Raw genomic sequence first — 24,695 nt, forward strand, 5'->3', positions numbered from 1 at the left:
CTGTCCTCCTCAGATGTTGCTCATATTTTCCTTTGTCCTTTGGTACCAACAGGATGTACTTGGGTTTAAAGTAGGTTTTTTTCAAGCTACGAACACCCTTGAAAACGGAGCAGAAAAACAAGGGGTTCTCGTGAAACTGAGCGTTTGTTGAACTTGCAGCTGAGTTTTTTCTCTGTGTTTATCCCAAATTATTGGTTGGAAGTTGCTCTGCAGGCATTGGTGGCTCCAAGAGCCAAGGGGAAGCACTGCAAACGTTTAATCCAACACGGAAGTGAGGGTCAGACTCGTAGCAGCCTCTCTCACTCCAAGTGTAGGCTCAGCAAGATTTTAACTTTTAAAATTGGTGTCAGTCTCCTTTATGAGCCCGACATACTCTAGATTAAAGGCAACGAACAGCTCTAAATTTTCAGTCTCAGCCCACGGCCCACAATTAAAATTCCTTTTAATAGTGCTAAATCACTTTTGTTACGAGCCCTGCAGCAGATAATGGACTCGGCACCTTCTACCCCCACCCATAACTCACCATTATTGTTTCTCAGAGCCCTCAGCGATACAAAACTCTGCATAATTCCTGTGTGATCTAAAAACTTCCGTGACAAAGGGGTTTTAGCTGCCTGTCCACGAGAGCAGCTTTGGTAATTCCCAGGAAAAGTTACGGTCGGTGCCTGTAGAGCTGGGTTAAGCTCCTCATGAATAAACACCACGTTCCATTAAGTTCCTTCTCCTAAATTATTTGATAACACATCTGCTTGGGTGAGGAACTGACAGCTTGAAAAGGCACCCCAGTCCATCATATTTAATCTCCTATTTTTCTTGCCTTGTAAATTTAAGGGCTGCCTGGCAAGACAACGAACACACCCTGTGCCTATCAGTGGAGACCGAGGGTGATTCACAGTTCTGTCAAAACTGAGGGGAAAAAGGAGATGGAGCTACCCAGAGATGAAGTTATTAATTTGCTCTTTAATATCAGCTGAGCCACAGGCACTTAAAAGCTGCATTGCAGCACTAAATTGTTGCTCATTTGAGCAAGGAGCCGCTGTTGTGTGGTTTGTACATTTACGTGCAAGCCAGCGGATGTGCAGGGATTTATTTTGGGCCCAAACTCCTCGTGAGCGCCAAGGTACTCAGCTGAAAATTGGGGTTTTTTTGATCACCGGTTTCCCAAACAAAATTGTCCTGTCATTCTTGACATTTAGTGTCAGGTTTTGATCAGGGTGCTCAGCTTAGGGATCCTGTGTTAGCACTGCAGTCTCCTGCGTTTCTTTTTATCCCTGTAGTTTCAGTCAGTGCCACATTCCAGGCACTCTGTGGAGTCTCCCATTTTGGAATCTGCCCCGGCTAGAGCTCATTTTGAAGGAATAATTTGGATGGAAACGCAGCAAGTCTTTCTTTTTTGTCACCTCACCTCGCTAGTAAAGGTTGATCTAAGAGAATGAGGAGCATGATTAGAAAATTAGCTAAAAATGAGAAGTATAATTAGAAAATTAGCTAAAACTTTCAGCTTTTGGGGTTCCAAGAGATGGGTTTTGACACTTTATAGCTCAGTTTCCTAGCATGGCCCAGATTCTGAGATTCTTCCACTGGTGCACGTGCACCTGAGAAATCTCAGCGAGGGAAAAGCACCTCCTCAAAAAAATTGCGTTTTTTAATAGTTCTGCCCCAAATATCGCCTCAGAGCTGCACAAACCCTCTGTGGCTTCATCAGCAAAGGTGAAACAGGTTTTTAGGGGTGGAACTGGTCCTGCTGTAGGGTGGAGATGGGTGGGAAGCTCATGGCTGGAAAGCTGAGGGTGCTGGAATGGGAAGTGCTGGGGGTGCTGTGGGGAGATGAGGCTGCTGAAGGTTGAAAAAATAGGCCAGAAATTTAAAACTGAGAAAAAAAATAAACCAACAGAGGGACCCTTCTGACTAAACCAAGGTTGGAAAAGCCCTCTAAGACCATTCCCCCAGCACTGCCAAGGCCACCACTGCCCCACATCCCCAAGTGCCACATCCTCGAGTTTCTTGAACACTTCCAGGGATGGGGACTCCACCACTGCCTGTTCCAATCCTTTACCACCCTTTCCAGGAAAAAATTTTCTCAATAACCAACCTGACCCTCCCCTGGAACAACCTGAGGCTGTTCCCTCTCACCCTGTCCCACATCCCATGAAGAAATGGTCACGCACAGGTGATCCTCACCTCTATTTCCAAGTGGATGCAGGTAGCCAGCCCCTCCCTGGCAATGGATTCCACGGTGTCTCTTCCCAGTCCATAGCAGTGGCCACTGTATTTGTAGGTTGCCAGGAACTTTCCCTGAAATTCAGAACAAGGATAATGCCAAAGGAAATGTTTCCAGGGAAACAACTTCCTTAAATGAGTGAATCACTCTGGATTTCTTTGTTTTCTCTCCCTACGAAGTTTCTTCCCATTTAAATCAGCATTACTGAGGGCAGCAAGAGCCCAAAATTAACAGAGAAGGGCACCCAGAGCTGGGCTTGTTCATGGATAATCAAATTCCAGGATCCTGAGAACAAAGTGCTGACAACATTCCTGGGTTATTCCTTCCCACTGCAAAGGAAAATCCAAAGCCAGGGGCATCCTTCTGGTGATTTTACATCAAACCATGTAAAAAATAGGAGATTCCAAGGGCCAGGCCATGGGAAACGGGAGATTCCATGGAAAAGGAAGGACTGCAACACATCTGGCAAGGAGAATGTGGAATTGGCTGAGGCATTTCGAAGTTCAAACCTGAAAACTGCAGCCCTGGAGAGATGGAAGCAGATTATTTTATAATAATTATAAAAATTATTATAAAGCTTTTAAAATGAAACCCCTTGATTATTGCTATCATTAAGGGCCAGATCAGTTGTTTCAGATTCTGCTGGCTCCCCCCTTTGTATAAATACAAATAATGGGCTCTGCTGTGGCTTTTCAAGGCAAGGTTTTATTGCAGGCAGCAAAAGGCATCAAAAAGAGCAGCTGGAGGCAGAAAACCTCCAGAGAAACTCCACTCCTTTAGGGGGGATTTGCTCAATTTCCAAGGAGTTCCCCACAAGGTTGCTGGAAAATGTTGAGAAAATAAAACCAAGAAATGCCCCACTATATTTGTGTCTGAAAATGAATTTGTTTCTACATGATACTATTATTTAAATATTCCCCACTGACCATTTTTCCCATTTATTGGTTTCTCGAAACTCATTTATGGCAGAAAACACAGCACAAATACACAAAGAAATCTGTGCTTTCTGTCTGTGAACTTAAACAACACAACTGTGAGTGAATAAACATTCACACCCAGGCACAAACTTAATATAAAACCTAAAATAAATCAGGCCTGGACGGAGAAGTTGAGTTCATTGTGGGAGCAGGAAATAGCTACAAGGAGAGCAGTCAGGTACTTACTCCTTTCACCATTTTGTCAAATTCTTCTTGAGAAATGAAATAATAATCAAGTCTGTTTTCTTCCCCAAAGTAAGCTGTCCTGGTGGTGTGGCAGGGCCTGGGAGATTGATGGGATAATAAAGAAATAACCTGTTTTCAATCACAGCAGCAGCTATGGACTAGGAATGGGAAGGGAAAGCAGGGAAACTACAAATAATTGTGTTTTAAGGAGCAAAGAAATACGAGAAATATAAAAAGGTGCAAATCACACCCCTAAAATGCTGCAGATTTGAAAGATTAACCCAGAAATACACCAAAAAAAAAAAAAAAGTTAAATGTAAGGTGATATTTTGGCTATAAATCCCCGCCCAGCCTGGGATGGCCTGAACTGAAGCTGTCACAGCAGCCTGGAACTGAGAAATGATGAATCCATTTTTTCCCCACTTCTGTCAGCTTGGGGATGATATAAAGTCCAATCCTAAATGTGGAAAAGGAGAGGGGGAGTTGGGCTGAACTGTGAGGTTAAGAAAGAGCTCTAAAGTCCAATTTTTAAACACACCCCCAATGGGAAGGGGAGAAACAATCCTGGAACCGAGGGGATGAGTGGGATAAAAGGCAGGAAAAGTAAATCCCTGCTATCCCATAAGGATAAACCTCAGCTACCTGAGCTCCCCACCAGGATAAAACACGAAAAACCCACCACAAAAAAAGCCCCCAACCAACCCAAAAAACCAGGCGAGTTAATGCAGGCAGCAATTTGAGACTGAAGTATTCAGCGGCTGTTTGGAAATCCGATTTTTCTCCTTGTTTGGTGCCGTTTCTGCTCATTTATTCCAGGGAGCTGGGCTGGAAACCATTGAGGAATTCAGTGACAGCGTCAGAGGGTGGCACTTTTTCCTCAGCAAATGAGAGCAGCGAGCTGCACAGGGGCTCTGTGAAATTCCCCCTGGTTCTTTCCGAGGTAACACAAACACACCGAGCTTTAAAGGTCACTGCTGAGCACGAGCCAGATGGTTGGAGGGGCCAATTTCACTTCGTTTCTTGCAACACTTGCATACATTTCAACCCCCTTTTTAATTGCAAGGCCATGTTTACATTCAAACTGCCAGGGTACCTTGCATGAAATCCATTTTTAATGAGCAGAATGTTTGAAATTTCGAAGTGCGAGCCATAAAATCGCTGAAATCTCCCCCCCACCCCTCCGAACAATTAAAATACAACTTTGCTTTATGGTTGCAATTTTCTGCTCTGTTAAGATTCTGTCTCTCTTTTATTTATTTATTTTTTTCCTTCCCCTCATGCATGGAAGTTGTAGGAAATAAAACACACAATACAAAAGCAGTGCTTTAAAAAAAAAATCCCCTCACGGAGTGTTTGGAAAATTTCAATTGGTGCTGAATTTATTTTCTCATTTCCAAAGTAGCCTTTCAAAGCAGAGGGAAGAAAGGGATTTTTTTCCAAAGAAAGGGAAAAAAGGGATTTTTACAGACACATAACAGGTCTTTCCTTAAGAAAAGAAAATGAATGGGTGAATTCAATAAAAAAATGCAATAAAAAATAAAGTGCAATTAAAAAATGGAGAATTAAGGGAACACAGAGCAGTGCTGGCTCTATGGGACCTATGGAAATCAGGAACTGGGAAAAACGGGATGGATGGGTTGAAGGAACATCTTGCAAACCTAAAATCAGGTATCAGACGGTGGGGATTGAACTGAGCCAGCCAGAACTTCCTTTGGAAAGGAAGAGTTTCTCTCCCCTAAATCCCCAGGGAGCACCAAGGATCCTAATCCAGGCCTTTCCAACAGAGAGGATTTGTCCTCCCAGCACGTGGTGGGGTCTGAAAGGTGCTCAGATAGAAGAGCTCAGTGAAAAGAGCACTAAATATCCCATTTTTGGGTTTTTGTGGGGTATTTTTTGTGGGGTTTTTTGGTGGTCTTTCTTGTTTGGTTTGTTTTTTTTGGTTTTTTTTTTCAGGATTTTTGGGGTTTTTTGGTTTTTTGTTGGAATTTTTTGTTGTTTTTTTTTTGTTGTTGTTGTTTTGGCTTTTTGGGGCTTTTAATGGTTTTTTTTTTTTGTTTCATTGGGGGTTTTTTTGGTTTTTTTGTTTGTTTATTGTTGGTTTGGTTTTTGTTTCTGTTTTTGTTTCTATTTTCTGTTCACCATTGAAAAGGATTTTATAATTTCAACAGCTTTTCTCTCACTGATGACTTCAGGCAGTCAAGCCTTGGGAAGAGAGAAAACGCAGCAAAATGAGCATTTATTGGTTGTTTTTACCTTCTTTTTTTAAAAAAAACCCACAAACCAAACCAGCAGCAATTCCAGCCTTCGTCCCCTGGTGGTTTTTTTTTTAATTTAGGGAGCAGAACTTACCCAAATCTGAAGAAATTCTTGAATTGTCTGCAGATCTTGAGAGAAAGTTCCCTCTTCCCACAGACCAGAGGGCCCAGCAACACCAGCATGGGGTAGGGATCATCAGCAGCAGGCAAAGTGCTACAAGAAAGGAAAACCAGAGGGCATGAAATCACCTAAAAATCAAATTTCGGCGACTTTTTATAAACCTTTACAGAGATTTTATCACCACTTCAACTCATCTCCTGTTGTTCACAGTGTAGGCAAAACTCAGGGCTGGGTTTGAGGTGCTCTAAACATAAAAACAACACGAAAATCTGCATTAAAGGCCTCTTTTGCAGAAGGAATAATGCCATTTTTACTCCAATCTCTCTGATCTCCAGCCTTTCCTAAAGGGCTGGGATTTGCTGAGGAGTTTTCCAGAGATGGGAATATTTGAATGAGCAGGATAACTGGAATAAACCTGGACTCAATCCTACAGATTTTGCCACTCTCCTGCACGACCTCGCTGACTTCCACGTCCCGTGCCGGGTGAAAGTGTAAAAATTCTTCAATCCAACACAAAAAACCCCACTCAGATCCTTAAAACTCCACCAAACACAAATAAAACCCCAATGAAAGGACCCAAAGCGCTGCAAAAATACAAATCTCTCCATTTTCTCCATGCTGAGCTGAGGATTAGATCCTCGGATTTTCCACTTCCAGCTGTAAATAAGGAGAATGAAGAGGATTCCTGCACTTTTGAGTATCCAGCAATTTATTTAGGAGCTAAAAATAGAATTGTGGGTGCTCAGGTCGATTTTAAGATTATGCCACTTGGAAATAGGTCATAAATAACTGAAATCATTCCAAACTCAGTGATTTTTTAATTAATTAATAATTTTAACTAAATTTGAAGTGGAAGAAAACTGCCTCTTTGTCCATTTAATGGCATTTAAAACAGACACCTGAAAAGAGAATACATTTCTTTCACCATTCCTCTCACAAATAACTCATTCTGTAAGAAGTAAGGACAACATTCCCATACAAACAGAGAGGAAAAGAATTCCCAAGTCATGGCTTTCCTCCTATTTCAGGAGCAGCAAAGCAGCTCTGTTACCCAGCAGGCCACATGGACATAATTAGCACAAAAAGCTCATCAGCACAATGCCTTAAAATCCTGCAGAAGGTAAAAACACATTTTAAAAAATCTAAGAAAATAAATGCATTTTAAAAATTAAAAAAAATATAAAAGAACCATTTCAGAGGTGGGAAGAAAGCTGAAGTGAGTAGGGTTCAAAATTGATCAGGATGTTGCAGAAAGGGTTTTTTTCCTGCTCAAGTTCATTCCCTTTGGGAATAATCATGGCAGGGCAGGGCTGGGCAGGCAGAACCTTTGTTCACCACATAAAATCATGGAATGGGTTGGGTTGGAAGGGAATTCAAAGCCCATCTCCTTCCGAACCTTCACAACACCTTCCGCCATCCCAGGTTGCTCCAAGCCCTGTCCAGCCTGGCCTTGGACACTTCCAGGGATGGGGAATTCTCTGGGAATCCTGTGCCAGGGCCTCCTCAGTCCTTATAATAAGGAATTTTCTCCTTCTCCCTGCACAGAAGCTGTTACAGGCTTGGAAAATGCAGAATTCCTCTGGCATCTTTCCTTCCACGAGGAAGTGTTCCACCCAATAATGTCCCAATAAATCATCATCCCTCGACAAGATCATGCTCAAAATTCAAATCCCCTTGAATAAATTCCCACTGCTCGAATTCCCCAGGTCCTCAAATTCCTGGGATTTACGATTTTATCAGGAGATCAGGGAGAACATTCCCATAATCCTGTCTTCCATTATATCATCTCTTCTTGGTTCTCAAAACTAAAAGTTTGGGGGTTCCTAGAGCTTGAAAGAAGATTCTGGAAAAGAGTTTTGGGTTCGTTTTCAACTTTCTTTCTCTTTGTGGGCATTGCTGTGAGAAATTAATAAATTTTAAGGCCAAAAGGGACTATTCTGATGATCTAAATCATCCTCCCCTCATCCCGCTGGCGACAGGAATTCCTCAAGTCAGTTCCTGTTTCCAGCCTCATACCTGGGGTTCCATTCAATCATATTTTAATTAAAGACCTTCCACTTGTGGAGAACTCTTGGCAAATTGTTCCAATGCTTAATTATTTTAATTGTCAAAAAGAATCACGCTCTGGTTCTTCTCTGAATGGATTCACCCTCGACAGGCTCCAAAAATCCTCCTGTCCTGGCCCAACAGCCTGGAGAAGCCTCTGCTATTAAATTGTAGCTGTTGTCACTCTGAGCAACATTTTCAAATGTCACCTGCATTTCTGGGAGGGGAAAATACCCATAATATTCACTGGTGTGTTACCACATAATTAAAGAGAAAATCACAAAGAGACAGAGAAGAAAAGAATTGGAAATTCAATGTTTTGTGCCTGCAGGCCAGGCAACAGTAGAACCTTTTGCTTTGTTTTTGGGTTTTGTTTGGGATAATAAAGATATCACTAAGCCAGAATTAATTATCACCTCGTGGAGAAAGAGAGATGCAAATGAACTCCCCCAATCTGGTTCCAAAAAAAAAAAAAGCATTTTAGGGGTGGAAAAGGCACTAATGCATCATCATTAGGGAGATTTCATTAATGACTCTTGAGTGCTTTCCAGCTGAGCACGGGCCAGCGTTGGAGGCATCGTTAAGGATTTTTGGGGCAGTCCCACAAAGGCTGGGCTGATGTTTTTGTGTTTGTGTGCACAGCTCCTCTGGCACGAGGCAGAATTCCTCCTTTCCGGCAACGAGGACACACATCCAACATCCACTGAGCAAATATTTAAACACAGCCCTGGAAAGAATCCATGCCTTTAGGGTTTGTTTGGTTTTTGTTAAAGAAAAATAAGCCAATTTTGTGTTTTATTTTAAGGAATCTCCACCCTTGCAAAAATAAATAAATTAATCTTTGGGGTTTTGTTTTTAATAGGCTGTTAAGAATTCCCAGAGCTGTCGTCACCACTGGAAAGGCTCCTGGTTTTTTGTGGATGATCCCAGAAAATAGAGTCACAATAAAAAATACACATTTCTGAGTTACTAAATCCTGGATCTTCAATCAGGTTACTGAGTTCTGAATGCATTCAGCACCAAAGCGGGGTGTGGGGCACAAAGGTTGATCTCAGTGCCCACTGCAGCCAACACAATAATAATCCACATATATTTATAGTGTATTCCATCAAGGAATTTTCCAAGATTTCCTCAAATATCTCAACACAACTGCAGAGCAGCAAAAATCCCATTTTTCAGAGGAGAAACGAGACTGGGAGAAGTCACCTGGCACGGGAATGGTGACACTGGGAAAAGAGCATCCACCTGCCTCTCCCTTCCATGCTTTTAATGGAAGTTGGCATCATCTCCTCCTTCCAGTAAAACTCGGAAATTTCCCCTTATGAATATGAAATGTGCCCCAAAACCCCCAAATAAAATCATTTTATCCCACCAGGATTCCAGCAAGGGGGAGAGGAGGCATCAGCAGAATGGGAAGGAGAAGTTTTCCAGCTCTCTGCTGCCTCCAGGGATTTTTCCGGTGCCTTTGGATAGGGAGAGGAATTTTGCATCTCTCATTTGTGGTGCAAATGACCATCTGCTCCAACAGATTGGGGAAAGGGAGTGGAGCCGTGGACAATCTGTCTCAGACTTTAGAGGTGAATGACGAGCTTCATTTCATAATCAATGTGAACCAAATCAGATTTGCCTCATTTCCAGGCTGCTGACAGAATCCTGCAGGAGTTCTCCTTGGAAAAAAAAAAAAAAAAAGTCCCTCTGAATGGGACAATATTCTGCTTTACTTGAGTGCCACCGTCAGGAGCAGCTGTGAAATGAACTCACCTGTCCAGGACTCTCTGGGGCTGCAGAATGTTGGACAAAACATGAATCCTGTGATCTTCAGCAGCCACAACTTCTGGAGGAGGGTCCCATCTGTTCACGGCAGCGACCTGTTCCCACAGTTTAGGGGGAAAAAAGGAAGGGGAGAAGTGATGGAATTGTCTCCAGCTGCAAAAGGCTTGGCAGATCACCAGCAATAACGATGGCTTTGTGTTTCTGAGGGTCAGGCTTTGTGCTGGGCTTGGCTGGGAGCAGAAATCTTTTGAAGGGATTGAAGGATGATTTGAGAGGTGGATGGAAGGCAGCCAGACACTGCTCACCATGTTTAATATATTCAACCTTTTCCCAGGAAGAAAACAGGATGCCACATAGGATGCGAAGCAATTTCGCTTAGGTTTTAATTATCCATTAATTTGCATCCTCTCAGCGCTGGTGGAAGGTGCCAAACTCAAACCCTTGGGGACTGAAGCCACTCGTTTATTCATCGGAAAAGGAACAGAACGGGCATTAACAAAGTGAGCAAACTCCTGACAATGCCTTCCTGTCTTTCCTGGGAGGGAGAGCACTCAGACTCCAAGGATTCCCTCCATCCATTCTGTTGGAAGCTCTGCTGACCACTAATGAGTTGTGCATTTTGGGGGTTATTAACGCTACACACTCAGAAATAGGTTAAGAACGACCCAGACAATTCCAATGGGGTATAAAGTTTTCACAGTGAGACCAATCAGCCGTTGGAATAATCAGGAATAGGTTGGATGGGACTTGGAACACCCTGGGACAGTGGAAGGTGTCCCTGCCCATGGCAGGGGTGGCACTAGATGGGCTTTAAGGCCCCTTCCAACCCAAATCATTCTGGATTCCATGATAATCTCCCCAGGGAAATGGTGGATTCCCTAATGTTGGTCACTTGTAGGATTTGGCTGCACCATCTTGTGCTTTTCCCAAAAAAAGGCTGGACCAGATAAACCACGAGGTCCTTTCCAGCCTAGAATTCTATGGTTGTGTGGCAGCCACACCTGTATTAGCCAGCAGCACGGTGAAACAGGGAAACATTCCGTACTGAGAGCTCCATGTCCCCACTTTTCAGGGGGAAAGTAGGAGGAGGGAACTCGTTTTAGCTCTGATGTGGTCCTTTGCTCTGAATTAGTGGCTGGAAGCACAGTGGGTGCATCCTGGGGCACATCAGCTGCTCAAGGGTACCCTGGAGGAAGTTCAGCTCTTTTATTGCAAGACTATTCCACGGTGAGAATCAAACGTGGCGAGTTGGACAAGTAGGAATTCCACTTCCAAACTATACTCCTGACCCAACCCACATCCCTGCACATCCATTTGGTGTCAGTGAGACAGAAGAGCTGGTGCCTCCAAATTGTTTGGCAAGAGAGTTCCTGAGCCTAGAGGAGGCAGCCTAAAATCACATGAGGAGAGGACTTTGTGAAATAGATAGTTTCACTCAGAAGTGAAATGCTGGTCTAAACCAGTCACTCAGGTTTACTTTTACAGTCCATAGAGAAGGAAAAATTTCATTAGTATATTCAAAATTATATTGAGAGGAAAACAGGTTGGCACACAAGACAAAGAATAAGATCAACACCTTGGGTAGTTGGGGTAAATTACACTGGTATCGTTGTCTGTGTGTTCAGGATGGAAGAGAGCCTGGCACTAAAGCGCTCCAAAATTTATACAGATAAAGTTGGGAGTGATGGGTTTCCTGAAAGGATCATTTGGAAAGGATAATTCCCTGAAATACAGCAGTTCCAGCATGGCTTGGGCCCATACAGGACATGCAGCAACCAAATTCCACTTAAGGCACCACAACAGGGGAAGGTTTCTAATCCAACAGAACTTCTGTAAGGCAGGTTTTGGGGGAGGAGGTTTCCTACAATTGCAAACACAGATTTTATCTTCTTTATTTAGAAAAATTCCACGATGAAATGATGTTTTCTTACCTTTTCTTCCACTGAAACCTTCTTGAGATCCAGCTCTGTGATTTGGAGCAACGTGAAAATCGCCAAGAGCCAATACTCTCCTTGTTCCTGAGGGACAAAGTTTCCATTTTGACAAAAAATCCTTAATTTCACCCAGCCAGCATTTCATTCCAATTGGTTGAAATTAAATTGGCCTTAATACATTGCAATATAAAAGTTTTTTACCTTGAAGGGTGTCAAAACACTGCCCAAACTGACCCTTCAAAAGCTCAGTGGGAGCTGAGTTGTTCAAAAGTTTGTAACCACAATATTCACAAGGCCAAGATGGGAATTTAAAAAGGGATATGATCAGACTTTGCTTAGGAGAAGGACATCTGAGCAGGAGAAGCCTTTCAGATTATGGAAATCCAGGAGAAGTTTATTTCAGGTACTTTTCCCTGCTAATTTCATTGTGTGCCATGTCAGACCAGTCTCATAAAAACCAATAAAAACCCGGCAATTACAAGAAAAAATTAAAGTCTTAATATTTTTCTTCTTTCTGCCATCAGAAATGACTGTAAAATTCATACAAAATTTGGAAATCACATGAGTCGGGATAGAATTATCTTTGATCCCTCAGGACAAATGACCTGTCCACTTCTAGAGACAGAAACTGAGCCTGAAAGGATTCTGGTGTGCTCCAAACCATCACGTTTAGGTTCTCATTTTTGGTTCTTGCTTACCTGTAGAGGGTTTTTTAGAAGATTTAAAACTCTGAGGAGAGGCAGATCTCCAATCCATTTAAGCTCACTCAGCTCAGCCACCTGATCAAGGACAGAAACAGAGCATAAAGAAAGTATTTTAATCCCTGCTCTTCAAATGTGGGCATTTAAAAAAAAATCATTACAAGTCACAAAAGGGGTTTACAAGTTAACTGCACTCAATGAGGCACTTCCAGGCACAAAAGAAGACAACTTGGCTGGGAGCTGGAGCAGCAGGATAATGCACACAGCAATTTCCAAGCACCTGCGTTTTTCCAGTTCTTTCAAATGTCAAGCCCTAACACATTTGGCTTTTATGTGCTGATGTGCTTAAGTGAGGCAATTCTGCAGTTAAATTCGTGCTCTGGCTGAGTAGTTACAAAAAAAAAAAAAAACCCTTCTATGAGTTTCTTTTCACTGAAGTTCAAGTTCATCCTACAGAACTTGCAGCACTTGGCTAAAAAGGACCCGGATTTTTGTCCTTGGATGTATCCAGAGGGATAAATCAGGGGGTCTGGAGGGTCCAGTCTATTTGTGTTGGAACCCTGGCTGCTGAGGGTTTCAGCCTTTCAGTGCTGAGAGGCAGTGATCCTCAGAAGCACACTGCATTCGATCCAAAACCCTGGGAAAAGTTTCCTAAATTGTGTGCTAACACTGAGGTAGTTGCTGTGGAATTAAAAGTTATGTCACAGGGTAAAAATACGTAGAAATGTAGAAAATTATGTTTAGGGGATATAGTAAGAATAGGTTACAAAATGGAGGGGTTTGGGTGTGGATTTGTGTCCTCTTTCTTCTTCTTCTTCACAAATCTGAATGTTCTGTCATTGGGTCAAAAGTTCCGCACTGCAGAACATGAAAAGTTAGTAACTGGGTTGTAAGTAAAAACATATCTCATTATTGGTTAGTTTAGACTTTAAAAAGCTTGGAAAAGTAAAACTCATGGCCATTTCCCACCCTTCTAACAAAGAGGCACACTCTGTGCAGCTGTGCTACTGATATCATAAACAACTAAGTCCCAACGAGAATCATCGATCTCCTGCGTCTCAATTCAAACTCTGAGTAAAAGAACTTGGGATGTAGAGAAAAAAAGAAGAAAAAGGGGTACATTTGTGGTCTCATCTGTGCACAAAGGAAAGCCGGGCACTCAGTTTTTGGGTTTACTCAAGGTTTTTGTGCCCCAAACAAGCCTGGTTTTCTTTCACTGCTGAAAGATGGAATCTGAGAATCATCCTGGAATGGGTTGGGTTGGAAGGACCTTCAAACCCATCCAGTGCCACCTCCCCTGTCCCAGGCTGCTCCAAGCCCCAATGTCCAGCCTGGCCTTGGGCACTTCCAGGGATCCAGGGGCAGCCCCAGCTGCTCTGGGAATTCCATTCCAGCCCCTCCCCACCCTCCCAGCCAGCAATTCCTCCCTAATAAAATCTAAATCCCTCCTCTTTTAGTGTAAAACCCTTTTCTCCTGTTTGTGTTTTTCCATGTAAAAAGTCCCTCTCCATCTCCTTTATAGCCCCTTTTAAACACTGAAAGCCCAACTGAACCTAAACCACTTCGGATTCTCCCTAATTCGTACTCAATCCTTGTGTCTAAAGTGTCTAAAACCATAAACCTCAACCACAGCCAACCCACTACTCACTTTGAGATAACAAGAAGCCCACCCAGGACACGTTTGACCAAGTTAAATGTGATTTGAGTGGATTTCTTAAAAAAATCCCAGAATTCCAGCCATCAACAGTTGAAAATCACAGAATGTTTACAAGAGGCTTGGTTTGCAGATAAACTTACTGTGCCCATTTTTGAAAAACCCAAGAATTTAAGATCATTCTGAGAGGTTCTGAGCTGAAGTAACTCCATATTTTAATTAATTAGAACTCCCCTTTAAATTATTCTTCAGAAGGCAATGTTCAGAAAAGGGTGACTCAGTTGCAATAACGTCGTTCAAAGAGGCAAGTTTTGATGAGGTAAAATTAAGAGGTTTTTATGTGCTGTTAAAGAACAGTGGAAAATAAATAAGGCACTGGAAGTGGTGTTATTAATGTTAATAATTAGAGAGTTTCCTGTCTGCTGCAATTGAGGTACCTTTAAATGTCAACCTAAACACAGGGAGAAAAAGAATCCCCAGTGACTTGAATTAAATCCTCTAAATCTGTCTTGTGAGTGGGGAAAAATGACAGAAAATGTTCCACTGCTGCTTTATATTTTTATTTTCCTGCATTTCTTTTTTTTTTTTTCTCCTCACAGATCTGTCTTTGATGTCAAAGTGATTCATGAATTGATGGGTTGTTTTTTTTTTTCAGTTAAGGACGCTGGAAGATCAATATCGAAATTATTGTGGATATTTGGCTTGGCATTCAAAATTCAAATGAGTTGGATGGTGCCATTGTACTTCCAGTACAGAAAATTGTGCTGCACGACAAAAGCTGCTTTTTAAGGGAGTTCTTGCAGTTCTGCCTTCCAGGGAGTTTCCAGCTGAGAGCTCAGAAGAATCTGTGGCCATAAAATTGGGCTGAGAGATATTAAGAACCCCCCCGAGGGCTGGCAGCAGCAGAGCTGTGGTGTAAGTAAAGATCCTCTGGAATAATCAAGCTGGAAAAGCTGCAAACTCATCCCTGTCTGATCCAGCCAGGGGAGCACTGCGAGTTCTTGATGTGTGAGAGCACTAAAGGGACACCTGAGTGAAGATAAACCCACCCAAGATATTAAATAAGGGCTGAGAGGACACCAGGAATCAACATGGGAAATACCAAAGGAAAAGATCTTTTCTAATATTCATTTCTTTCAGGGCTGGATGATTTTTTTGGGTCCCTTCAAGGAATTGAGTTTTAAAAAATTAAAATATTATGCGTTGTTAGGAGAAGCTGAGCTCAGCCTGGAGCGTGGTACCTGGTTATCCTCCAGGTTAATCACCTCTAGGAGATCATGTTCCTCCAAGCCTTGCAGACTGTTTATTTTATTGCAGGACAGATCCACCTTCTGCAGGGTTTTCAAGCTCTTCAGCCCAGTCACCTTCTCAATCTGGTTAAAGCTCTACGGGAAAAAATGGAAGCAGAGAAACTGCAGGTAAAACTCAATGGAAAACAACATTCCTGAGGGGGGAAAAAAAAAAGAGTCATTTGTTGGATTGGAGGATTCTTTGTCACGGAGAATCCTGTCACAAACAGGCCTTTATGCATTTAGCCTCATGCACATCCTGATGTGACACGTTCCAGCTCCTGGAAAAAGGAATCAACTCTCTGCTGATCAGCTTATCTCCAACTCACCTTGAAGAGACAACAGCAATAAAAAGAGCTCTAACATTTTTTAAAAGCTGATATTGGCCCCAAGAACACTCCTGTCACCATCCAACTCAAAATTTAGAACGCAGAGACGCACGGAAAATTATGGAATATATATACATAAATACATTGAATTTCCCTCTGCAATCATGGCTCTATTTACACTTGTGATTGCAGAATAAATAATGAAAAAAATTAAGGTAGGATATAGAGGAGACAGGCCGAGAGTTGGGGTTGTTCACCTGGAGAAGAGAAGGATCCAGGGAGAGCTTCCAGCACATTCCAGGGCCTAAAAGGGCTCCAGGAGAGCTGCAGAGGGACTGGGGCCAAGGCATGGAGGGCCAGGAGCCAGGGAATGGCTTCCCAGTGCCAGAGGGCAGGGCTGGATGGGAGATTGGGAATTGGGAATTGCTGGCTGGGAGGGTGGGCAGGGGCTGGAATGGATGAGCAGTGGGGTCTGCCCCTGGATCCCTGGAAGTGTCCAAAGTCAGGCTGGATGGGGCTTGGAGCAGCCTGGGATAGTGGGAGGTGTTGAAGTAGTAACTGGGTGATTTTAAGGTCCCTTCCAACCCAAACCTTTCATGATTCAATGATTCCCTGATAAGATACAAAAATCTCTCTGGAATACATAAGTTCCTATTAATGCACATTAAGTGAAGGCTTTATTCACCGTCAGTGACAGCACAGAAATGATTAAAAAATAATAATTAAAAACCCCCTTCTTTCCTGTAAGTTCTTCCAGACTTTCACACGTGAAATGACCCAAACTTTTGAGAACCCATAACCAACTCTCAGGGTTCTTTCAAATGAGGCCCTGATTTCTCACTGGCCTCAGGATGGTTTCATTTCTCAGGGCCTCACCAATCAGAGCCTCATTTCTGCCACAAACTCCAAGCAGGGACAGCAATTCCCTGCTCCTCCCTGTCCCAGCGATTCCCACACGTTCCCAGATGGCCTCTCCACAGGATTCTTTCTCCATAACCTTGCAAAGTTTTATTTTGCCATCAGCCTCACCTTGTGCTGAAAGCTCGGAAGCCTCATCTCCTATTAATAAATATTTAGGAACTGTTGAAATAAACAAGCCAGCTGCCTCTAATGTTAATCCAGTTGTCTGTCCTTGACATTTTTCCTGACTTTTAAATGTTTAATTAGGTTATTAATAGCATGGAGGCTCCCTCTCTGCTCCTGAGCTTTGTTAGACCTCTGGTTAATCAGATACACTCGGAGCCGGGAGTTGCAAAATGCTGGGCCAGAGGTGCCCAGAAAATTCTGGGAACAAAAGGGATTTGGGGATAGATCCTTTCTTTTTTTTTTTTTCCCAAGCAGAAAATTCCTAAGAGTCCAGTTCATTCTAGCTGTGCTTCTTATTTTATTTTTTTCCTTGCAAGCCTGAGCGGAATAAAGGGTTTTTGGTAGAGCAAGGCAGAATTTACAGGTTTTGAAGTCCTCCTCCCAAACTTTCAACCTAAAAAGCTCAAGGGAAAATGGAAGAGAAAGCTGAATCACTGGGAAGAGAGAGGATAAAAATTAAAAAAAAAAAAACCCCAAACCTGCATTTTATTCTAATTAGCCAAAGAAAATGCTCCACTAAAATCTGCCTGTTTCCATAACTTCCACATGACTCTCTCCTTGGCTAATGAAAAGAGACAAGCAGTGTTATCACTAATGATACCAGCACCTAAAAACCAAACTGAGGGACATCCATAAGGTTTAGTTGTTAACACAACCTCCCAACACTGGACAGAGCAGATTCCCAAGGAAATTCCCATTAGGCCTTTCAACAAACCAGGAAATCTCGGCACACAATGCTTGAAGGAATTGCTGTGGCTCAAATTTTTTAGAGAAAAGAGCTTCAAAGTATTTAGAGAAAAGATCCTCACACTCCTAGAAGCTCCTTTCAGAACATTTAGATGGGATTTGGCCAATCTGAGTTAATCTTCTCCAGTAAAAATGAGACCAAATTCCATTTTATCGCTGCTGAGGGAATCACTGCGAGCTCCTGGAGGTATTACAGATGTGAAACATAATTATATTAACACTCTTTGAATATATTATTCAAAACATGCAAAATGTCAACACCTTCCCTGAATATTGAAGCAGCCAAGGGCCAATCTGAGTCAGTATTTTCCACACCCATTCCTACAGAACAGAAGAAAAACCTTTAAATTTTTTTTAAAGGATTAGAAAAGAATATTTCTATTCCTGATAAGGGATTCATTCACTTCACTTCAAATATTTATGTGGGTGCTTAAAACTAATGCAGCCAAATAGAGCTATGAGGTTTTCTGGGACTTATTTTTAAAGTCCCATTAAATATTTTTAACTTCTTATTACAAAGTAAAAGCTGTTAAAAGCAGCCTGTTGTTTCTAGAGCAGCTGGATTGCATTAAAAACAGGTTTGAGCTGTGTTTCTGTGCAAAATTTTGTAGTATTAATTAGAAAAAAAGCACAGTATTGCAAATATCTCTGAAAAATTATGTGATAATCTTCATATTTATTAAGGTATTGATATATTGGTAAGAGACAGGCAGGAAAACCATCAGAATTCTTTCTTTCTTACCAGATTGAGGATTCTGATAGGCAAATTCTCCAGGCCCCTGATGGCAGTGAGTCTGTTGTGGGACAAACCCAGCTGGGTCAGGCTGTGACACTTCTCCAGCCCTCGGATCTCCTCAATCTCATTATCTATGCAGAGCTTTCAGGAAAAAAAAAAGACCTGGACACAAAACCTGAGCAGTAATTAGGTGGTAAATTAGCAACTGGAGTCCAATTTTATGGTGTGGGCAGCAGAAGCTTCACCGTCAGGAATTTTAAATCCCACTGCTCTGAGCATCCTGCCCAAATTATTCAAGTCATACCAACCAGTGATACTTTATGGGGTTATTTCACTCTAAATTATACCTTCTCTACCCTGGCCATCTGTCCTGAGAGGAAAAAGTGTCTTTTAAATTAACATTACAGTTAAAAGCAGCAGTACCAGTAGTTAGGATTCCTCTCAGCAAACTTCAGCATTAACAGAACTCCTCAAATTCCTTAAACAAAGCACCTTGGACAACAAATCCGTCTCAAATTTCTCCTTTAAATGGACGAAGTGAGAGGAACCTGACTCTGGATCTGCCCAAAATTAGATGAAACTCTGCTTCAGGGAGAGGACTCTTTTGTAATTGGAATTAGGCAAGAATAGGTAAAAGTTTGAACAAGGAAAAATTACAGTTTAAGCCACAAGCATCGACATGAGGCAGCAAATTGCTCAGTGCTGAATAATAATACAATCAATTTTAGCCTCTTAATGATTCAATAGAAAGCTTTGTCACGTACTTTCATCTTACATTGTCACATATTTTTGTCCAAGTTGTGTCTCTTTCTGGTTTGGGCAGTTCCTCCCAGACAATTCCTTTATAAACCTTTACAAATCCTACATAAACCTGTCAGGTGTGCTCGTGTGTGCACACAAAAGGCGATAACGACTTTATCATCTGCATCATAATTCACTTAAAAATGGTAAGAGAAGCTTAATTACTGTCAGTGTGAATGCAAGCCAAACACTTCTGCTTCTGCAGGGTATCTCAGAGAGTATTTTTTTTCATCTAGGATTAAAAATGCGATTGTTCTGTCTGCCAGGTCTTTGGTGAGGAGTGTTTGACACGGATTGGCACCACTTTGCTGTTCTGAATTCTGCATTTCCAATCCTGCCCTCATCCTCCTCTGTCTCAGGGGCTTCTTCTGTGGCCATGAAAACACTTTTGTCCCCATTTCAGCACCACCTTCCTTGACAAATGAAGAAATTCAAGGCAGCTGCACGAAACCAAATCAAACCCTACAGATCAGACCCACAATACAAATCTCTGATCTTTTCTTTTTTCCCCTCTCCTTTTTCATTTTGCTGGAGGGTTTTTGCTCTGTGATGGAAAATTAGAATTGCAAAAAGGAGAGCAGCTCGGTGCCATTTTGTGACAGGATTTGTGTCACCTGCACCCTTCGTAACTCGGGAATAACGTCACCTGAGTGCCCTGCAAATGCTTCTTCTGCTCCCCTGTGGAACAGGCATTGGATTAATATCAGCTGGTAATGGGCAAGAGACAGAAAATTACTCCTGTCTCCTCCTTTTCAGGGAGCAGAGAATCAGGATGCAATTCCTGAAGAAAAAAAGGAAAAGTTCGAGAGCTCTCAGGATGCAATTTGAAGGCAGCAGGGCAACGTGAAGCTCCAGGAAGGAATCTTTAGGGAAAGCCTTGGGAAAACAGCTCTGAAACATCAATTTACAGGTTCCTGTTTAGCAGGTTTCTGCCAGAAAAGCGCTTCCAATTCCAGAAATTGGGATGAGGGAGGAAGTGGGGAGCAGAACAACCTTTGCTCCGTGTGCTTCCCTCAAAAACTCCAGGAAGTTTTCCTTTACTTCAAAATTCTTTGCAGTGAAGCAGCCTTGTCCTGCATAATTAGCTGGGCCTAAGATGAAACAACAAATTCCTGTTTTATTTAAGTGTTCCAAGGTGATTCCGTGTTAAGCTCTGGTATTTAAAAATCTTTTTCTAATGTAATTTCTTACCTCTGCCATGCAGAGACTGTGGGACATCTCCCCTTTTACTTTTCCATGACACAAAAAGGAGGTTTTTTGTTCCTCTAGCAGGAAAATCTGCCCAAATGTGCCCACTTTGAATGCTTAAGTAAATTAAGATCAGTCTCAGAATTACAATTTAATCTCAGTTCTAAGGACAAAACTGACATGAAAGGGAAAATACAAAGAAAACAGGTTTTCATGTGAAGAAACAGCAAAGAAAAAAAAGCAACTTTTCTCCCATTCAAGATTCCCCAAAGGATACAATCCAGCAGGAGTTTAGTGAGTGAGTGGTATGCTGCTAAATCTTGCATTTTTGGGATTCGATTGTGTGAAAAATCTACTTCCTAAAAGGCAAAAAAAAAGAGAGGAGTTTGGGGTTATTTCTTCAGCACTTCCTGTGGCTGGGAGTTCGCTGTGTGTTGCACACAGGGGTTCAGTGTGGAAGAAAATAAAAGACATAAATAAAATCCATATAAAGAAACATAAATCAAATACACAGAAATATCCACATAAATATAAATAAAAGGCATAAATAAAAGACAGAGCCGAACAGTGGGAAAAGCTGTTAAAATGTGAACTGAGGTAAGAAAGAAGAATAAGGAGGAATAAAAATTGACTTTTGCCTGTACCCAAACACAACATCTAACTTAGATTCAGAAAATCTCTTTGAATTTAAACCTTAATTTTTTTTTTTTTTTTTTTCAGACTTACCCTGAGGTTTTTAGGTGGTTTAAAATTGAAATATGTGGTCAGTTCATTTTTGGAAGCATTCAGCTCCATTAAGTAAGGCATGTGACTGATACAGGAAAGATCTAGAAATGAAACAAAATGTCAAATCCTGTGCCTGAATGCAGAGATCATCATGGCAAAATGGGATAATTACATCCTGGAGCAATTAAGAATCAATTTGTAGCTGCACATTCAGAAAGTGATGCCCAAAATGCAGAAATCAGATCTATTAACTCCTTCTCCTAGAGGAAAAAAAATGGTTTATACACCACAAAGAATAAATATCCAGGTTCTACATTTAATTTTCATCATGTCAATTGATTTGCCTATAAGCAAGAATATATTTTTATATTCTATCCACCTCTAGAATGACAGATTCACTCTGTCCTGAGTTATCAATTAGTGGAGAAAAGTATTTAGGCCACAGCTGAAGAGTAAATGAGTGGTTGCTATGGAAAAGTGCCTGCTCTGTTCATATCTGGCCTCCACAGAAAAAAACCCTCTTATTAAAATGAGCAGGGAGAGGAGCTGCTTTACAAAAGTGCTGCTATTATTGGACTCCAGCACCTCAAGTGAAAGGAACTCGAAAGAAATGATGTGGCTGCCCCACTACAGCTTCTTCCACTTGATGTTAAATTAAAAAAAAAAAAAGACACAGAGAGAAGGAGCAGCTGATGGAGTTTATCCCAGTCTCCATTTGTCACCTTTCTAAAGGTAAACAATGTAATTTTTTTCCCTTTTGTCACCCTTGACGAGGGAAAACTTAAGGCTGGGAAAACCATACCAGGCATAACTTGAAATATTCTGTCAAATCTCTGCCTCAACCTTGACATATTTGCTGGGATTTTATCTCTGGGTAATAAACTGAGAGTTTAAGCTCCATGTTGCCACTGATAAACATATGCTGGTCTTAATGGGCCATGGATATTTCCGAGGAGATCAAGCCTGGTTCTGTGGAGCTGGAATATTTTACACCATTAAAATGTCAGCCAGGCTTTGTGACACTAAAGCTCCGTGCTCCAGTGCCTTTCTCATCTGAAATGATTTCACAACCCAAGAACTTGCAGTGTATTTACTCCATACCATTAATTTTATTGGAGGAAAGCTCCATTTTCTGTAGGTGAATGTATCCAGAGAGAATGCTGATGTCACTCAACTCACGACCCTGGAAAAAGGAAAAGGAAGGGGATTTTAATAATCATTTTAATAACTGGTTCTGTAAACTCAGCTTGCACAGGAGCAGGAGACATCGGAGAGGTGTCCCGAGGTCCCTCCAGACAGGGTGACATCTACAGAAAGTGATGTTAGAGCAGCCAGCAATGGAGAAAAGGTCAAAAGAAGGACTTGGAAACAACAAAAAGAGAGCTGCAGTCAGGAAAAACGCCAGGGAAACAAAGCTGCACAGAAAAGGGAGGGGCAGCAGAGATCTTTGAGAAGACACAACCATTTTAACTTCCTGAACGCAGCATTTTCAGGTGTTTCACACATTCCTCTGCTTTTTTCCTCCAGCTGACTGAAGCAGGAAGAAACATTTTCACACCTGGATAAGGAAAAACCTTCCTGCTGTTGCTACTACAGGAAAAAAAAACCCCAAAAAATCTCCTCCGCTCTGAGTCTGATCAAAAACCCCGTAAATGAAACAGCATTGGCAGGCAGAGACAAAAATCTTTCTCGTGACTTTTTTTTTTATTTTTACTAGGCCAACTATTTGCTGTTAAGAAAAGGAAATATTTGTGCAGGGAAACACCTTGAACTGATGTTTTTTTTTTTTTTTGCTTGTACTTACTGGAAGCGTCAGATGAAGATAAACATATTCAGTCCCAGGGGCCGAGTAGCCCAAGGTGTGGAGTCCCTCAGCGGCGGTGTCTTCGTCCAACACTCCCTCCAACCGACCCTATACAACACCAGGAAAGGGGAGGAATGGATTAAGGGGAGATTTATGCAGGGGAATCCCACGCTTGGTAGAATCCAGAGGCTGCTGGGGTTCAAGTGGGAACAGGGTTTAATAAAAGTCCTCGATCAAACGCTGCTTTCAACACTCCGCCACCCCACCGAGGCAGCAGGCATTAGGGGAAGTGACGGGTGCTGCCCTCAAAACAGCTAAACAGAAACATGCCACGTGCCAGCTCGATACGTTTAAGAAAGTTCATCATGTTTTTGCTGGGGTTTCAAATTTTCTCCCTCCTGGTCGAAGCACAGCACCCATTTGCCAAGACGTTGAGCCACGCAGCTCCCATCGATTACGGCCGCGGACTTATAAAAGTCAAAGTTATAAAGTGCTTATCTAGCTTGGGTTATAAATCTATGTAACCTAATATCAGTATAACCTAAATCATGACTTTTTATCAAGACAACCTGAAGCACAGCCTTCTCTACTTATATAGCCTGAATCACAGCTTTTACTTATGTAGCCTGAATCATAACTTGTACACCTATAACCTGATGCTTATATAACCTGAATCATGACTGTTGATACCCATATAATCTAATATTAATAACTTTTTATGCAATGTAATGGCTGGTATATAGTTAACTAGCTGCTTAAATGTGGAATAGACAAAAAGAGAGAGGAAAACAAACCAAACCAACTTACCAGGTGTATAGTTTTAGAGGTAGGTAAGTGTAGTACTAACGAGAAATTGGCAAGCCAAAGCCAATTAGCCAAAAAACAAAGAATTTAGGCCGGTTAAGACCAGATGGACCAAAGAGCACCATAACTGTGCATGGCCTGAAGATAAAGTGGAAAAGTTCAAGTGTGAAGAAGACTTTAGAAGCCTTCATCAAAGACCCCCAAGACCCCCAAACTGGGGAAATGCCTGCACAGTGCAAAGAATTATCTGATAACCCTGAGATCGTGCTATGTAAATTAGTTCCAGGTGTATGCGATGATGCTGTAATGACATAGCAACATTAAGCAAAATTTACTGTATAAATGTACCACAGCACTTGACAAAGGTGGGTGAGTCAGGAGGAAAGATCCCCCTCACCACCTGCTCTACAGACATCGGTCTGTGAGGATTTATTCCCAGCCTCTCTTTTGGACATCGTTACGGATGCGAACATCTCAGCAAGTCAGCACTAACACCACTGCTGCACCCCAATATGGACTCTATTGGAAGCCCTTTTACAGTTGTTCAGCATGAGCAGCCCGGTGCTGCTCTTCAGAGAAAACAAATCTTTGCTGAAGAGGCTGCTTGACAGATGGCACTAATGAACCAGTGCGTGGGTTTAACGAGAAAATCAGCCAGTGGCTTGTGAAATTCCTATAAGCTCGGAGGAGCCACACGACAATTGCTAATCTAGGGACCAAGATAAATAATGTAGTCACCGAAGTGATAGCACCTACATGTTAGAGCAAGGGAGAGCATTTCCACGAGGCAAAATATGAGGCGGTATTTCGTGGTATTGGGATTTAAAACCCAGCAGGGCAGGGAGAGAAAATTCACTTGTGTCCTGGGGCTTGTTGAAGCTAAGGGCTGGGAATTTGAACAGGAAAGGGGTTTCATTTGGCCACACATGTGCCAGTTTATCTGTAGTTTTATATGGCCAGGAAACTTGGCAGTCCTGGATTAATGGCTTGAATTGACTACCTTCACAGTTTTTTCCAATCTAATTGATTTTCTGGGAGAGAGGGACAACCCAGAAGTACCCTGGACAGCACGGGGATGGAAGGGACCCTAAACAAGGCAGAAATGAGAGGTTCCCCCATTCACTCCCCCTTCTTTCCCCCGCATCTACACTGAGGGGGAAAAGGGCAGTTCCCTCACAAGCACACACCCCTCCCCAAGTAGCTGGGGAGCCCTGAGCTGAACCTCTGAGCGCTCTGACTCCTCTTCCTCTTCGCCGTCCTGCTCCTGCTCGTCCTTGCGGTGAGGCGGGCCGAGCTGGGGCTGCTCCTCGGGGAGCC

General features: G+C 42.2%; 1 protein-coding gene across 1 annotated transcript in view; it reads right to left on the reverse strand.

Annotated features, from left to right (window-relative positions):
* The window catches only part of LRGUK (leucine rich repeats and guanylate kinase domain containing), a gene marked incomplete at its 5' end in the record, with an annotated part of 41,138 nt that extends 16,448 nt beyond the window's left edge, over nt 1-24,690 (reverse strand). Inside the window, 15 exon segments of the mRNA XM_017727975.1 lie at nt 1-2; nt 5-97; nt 2,182-2,295; nt 3,385-3,481; nt 5,734-5,853; nt 9,568-9,674; nt 11,511-11,597; nt 12,212-12,292; nt 15,110-15,253; nt 18,062-18,186; nt 20,322-20,403; nt 20,771-20,871; nt 21,872-21,953; nt 22,575-22,682; nt 24,601-24,690. The exon segment at nt 1-2 is cut by the window's left edge and continues 107 nt beyond it. Of these exon segments, the coding sequence (XP_017583464.1) occupies nt 1-2; nt 5-97; nt 2,182-2,295; nt 3,385-3,481; nt 5,734-5,853; nt 9,568-9,674; nt 11,511-11,597; nt 12,212-12,292; nt 15,110-15,253; nt 18,062-18,186; nt 20,322-20,403; nt 20,771-20,871; nt 21,872-21,953; nt 22,575-22,682; nt 24,601-24,690 (1,433 nt within the window).
* Nucleotides 24,691-24,695: the final 5 nt, after the last annotated feature.

This window comes from Corvus brachyrhynchos, unplaced genomic scaffold (genome assembly GCF_000691975.1).
Source record: "Corvus brachyrhynchos isolate BGI_N302 unplaced genomic scaffold, ASM69197v1 scaffold182, whole genome shotgun sequence".
Lineage (NCBI taxonomy): Eukaryota > Metazoa > Chordata > Aves > Passeriformes > Corvidae > Corvus > Corvus brachyrhynchos.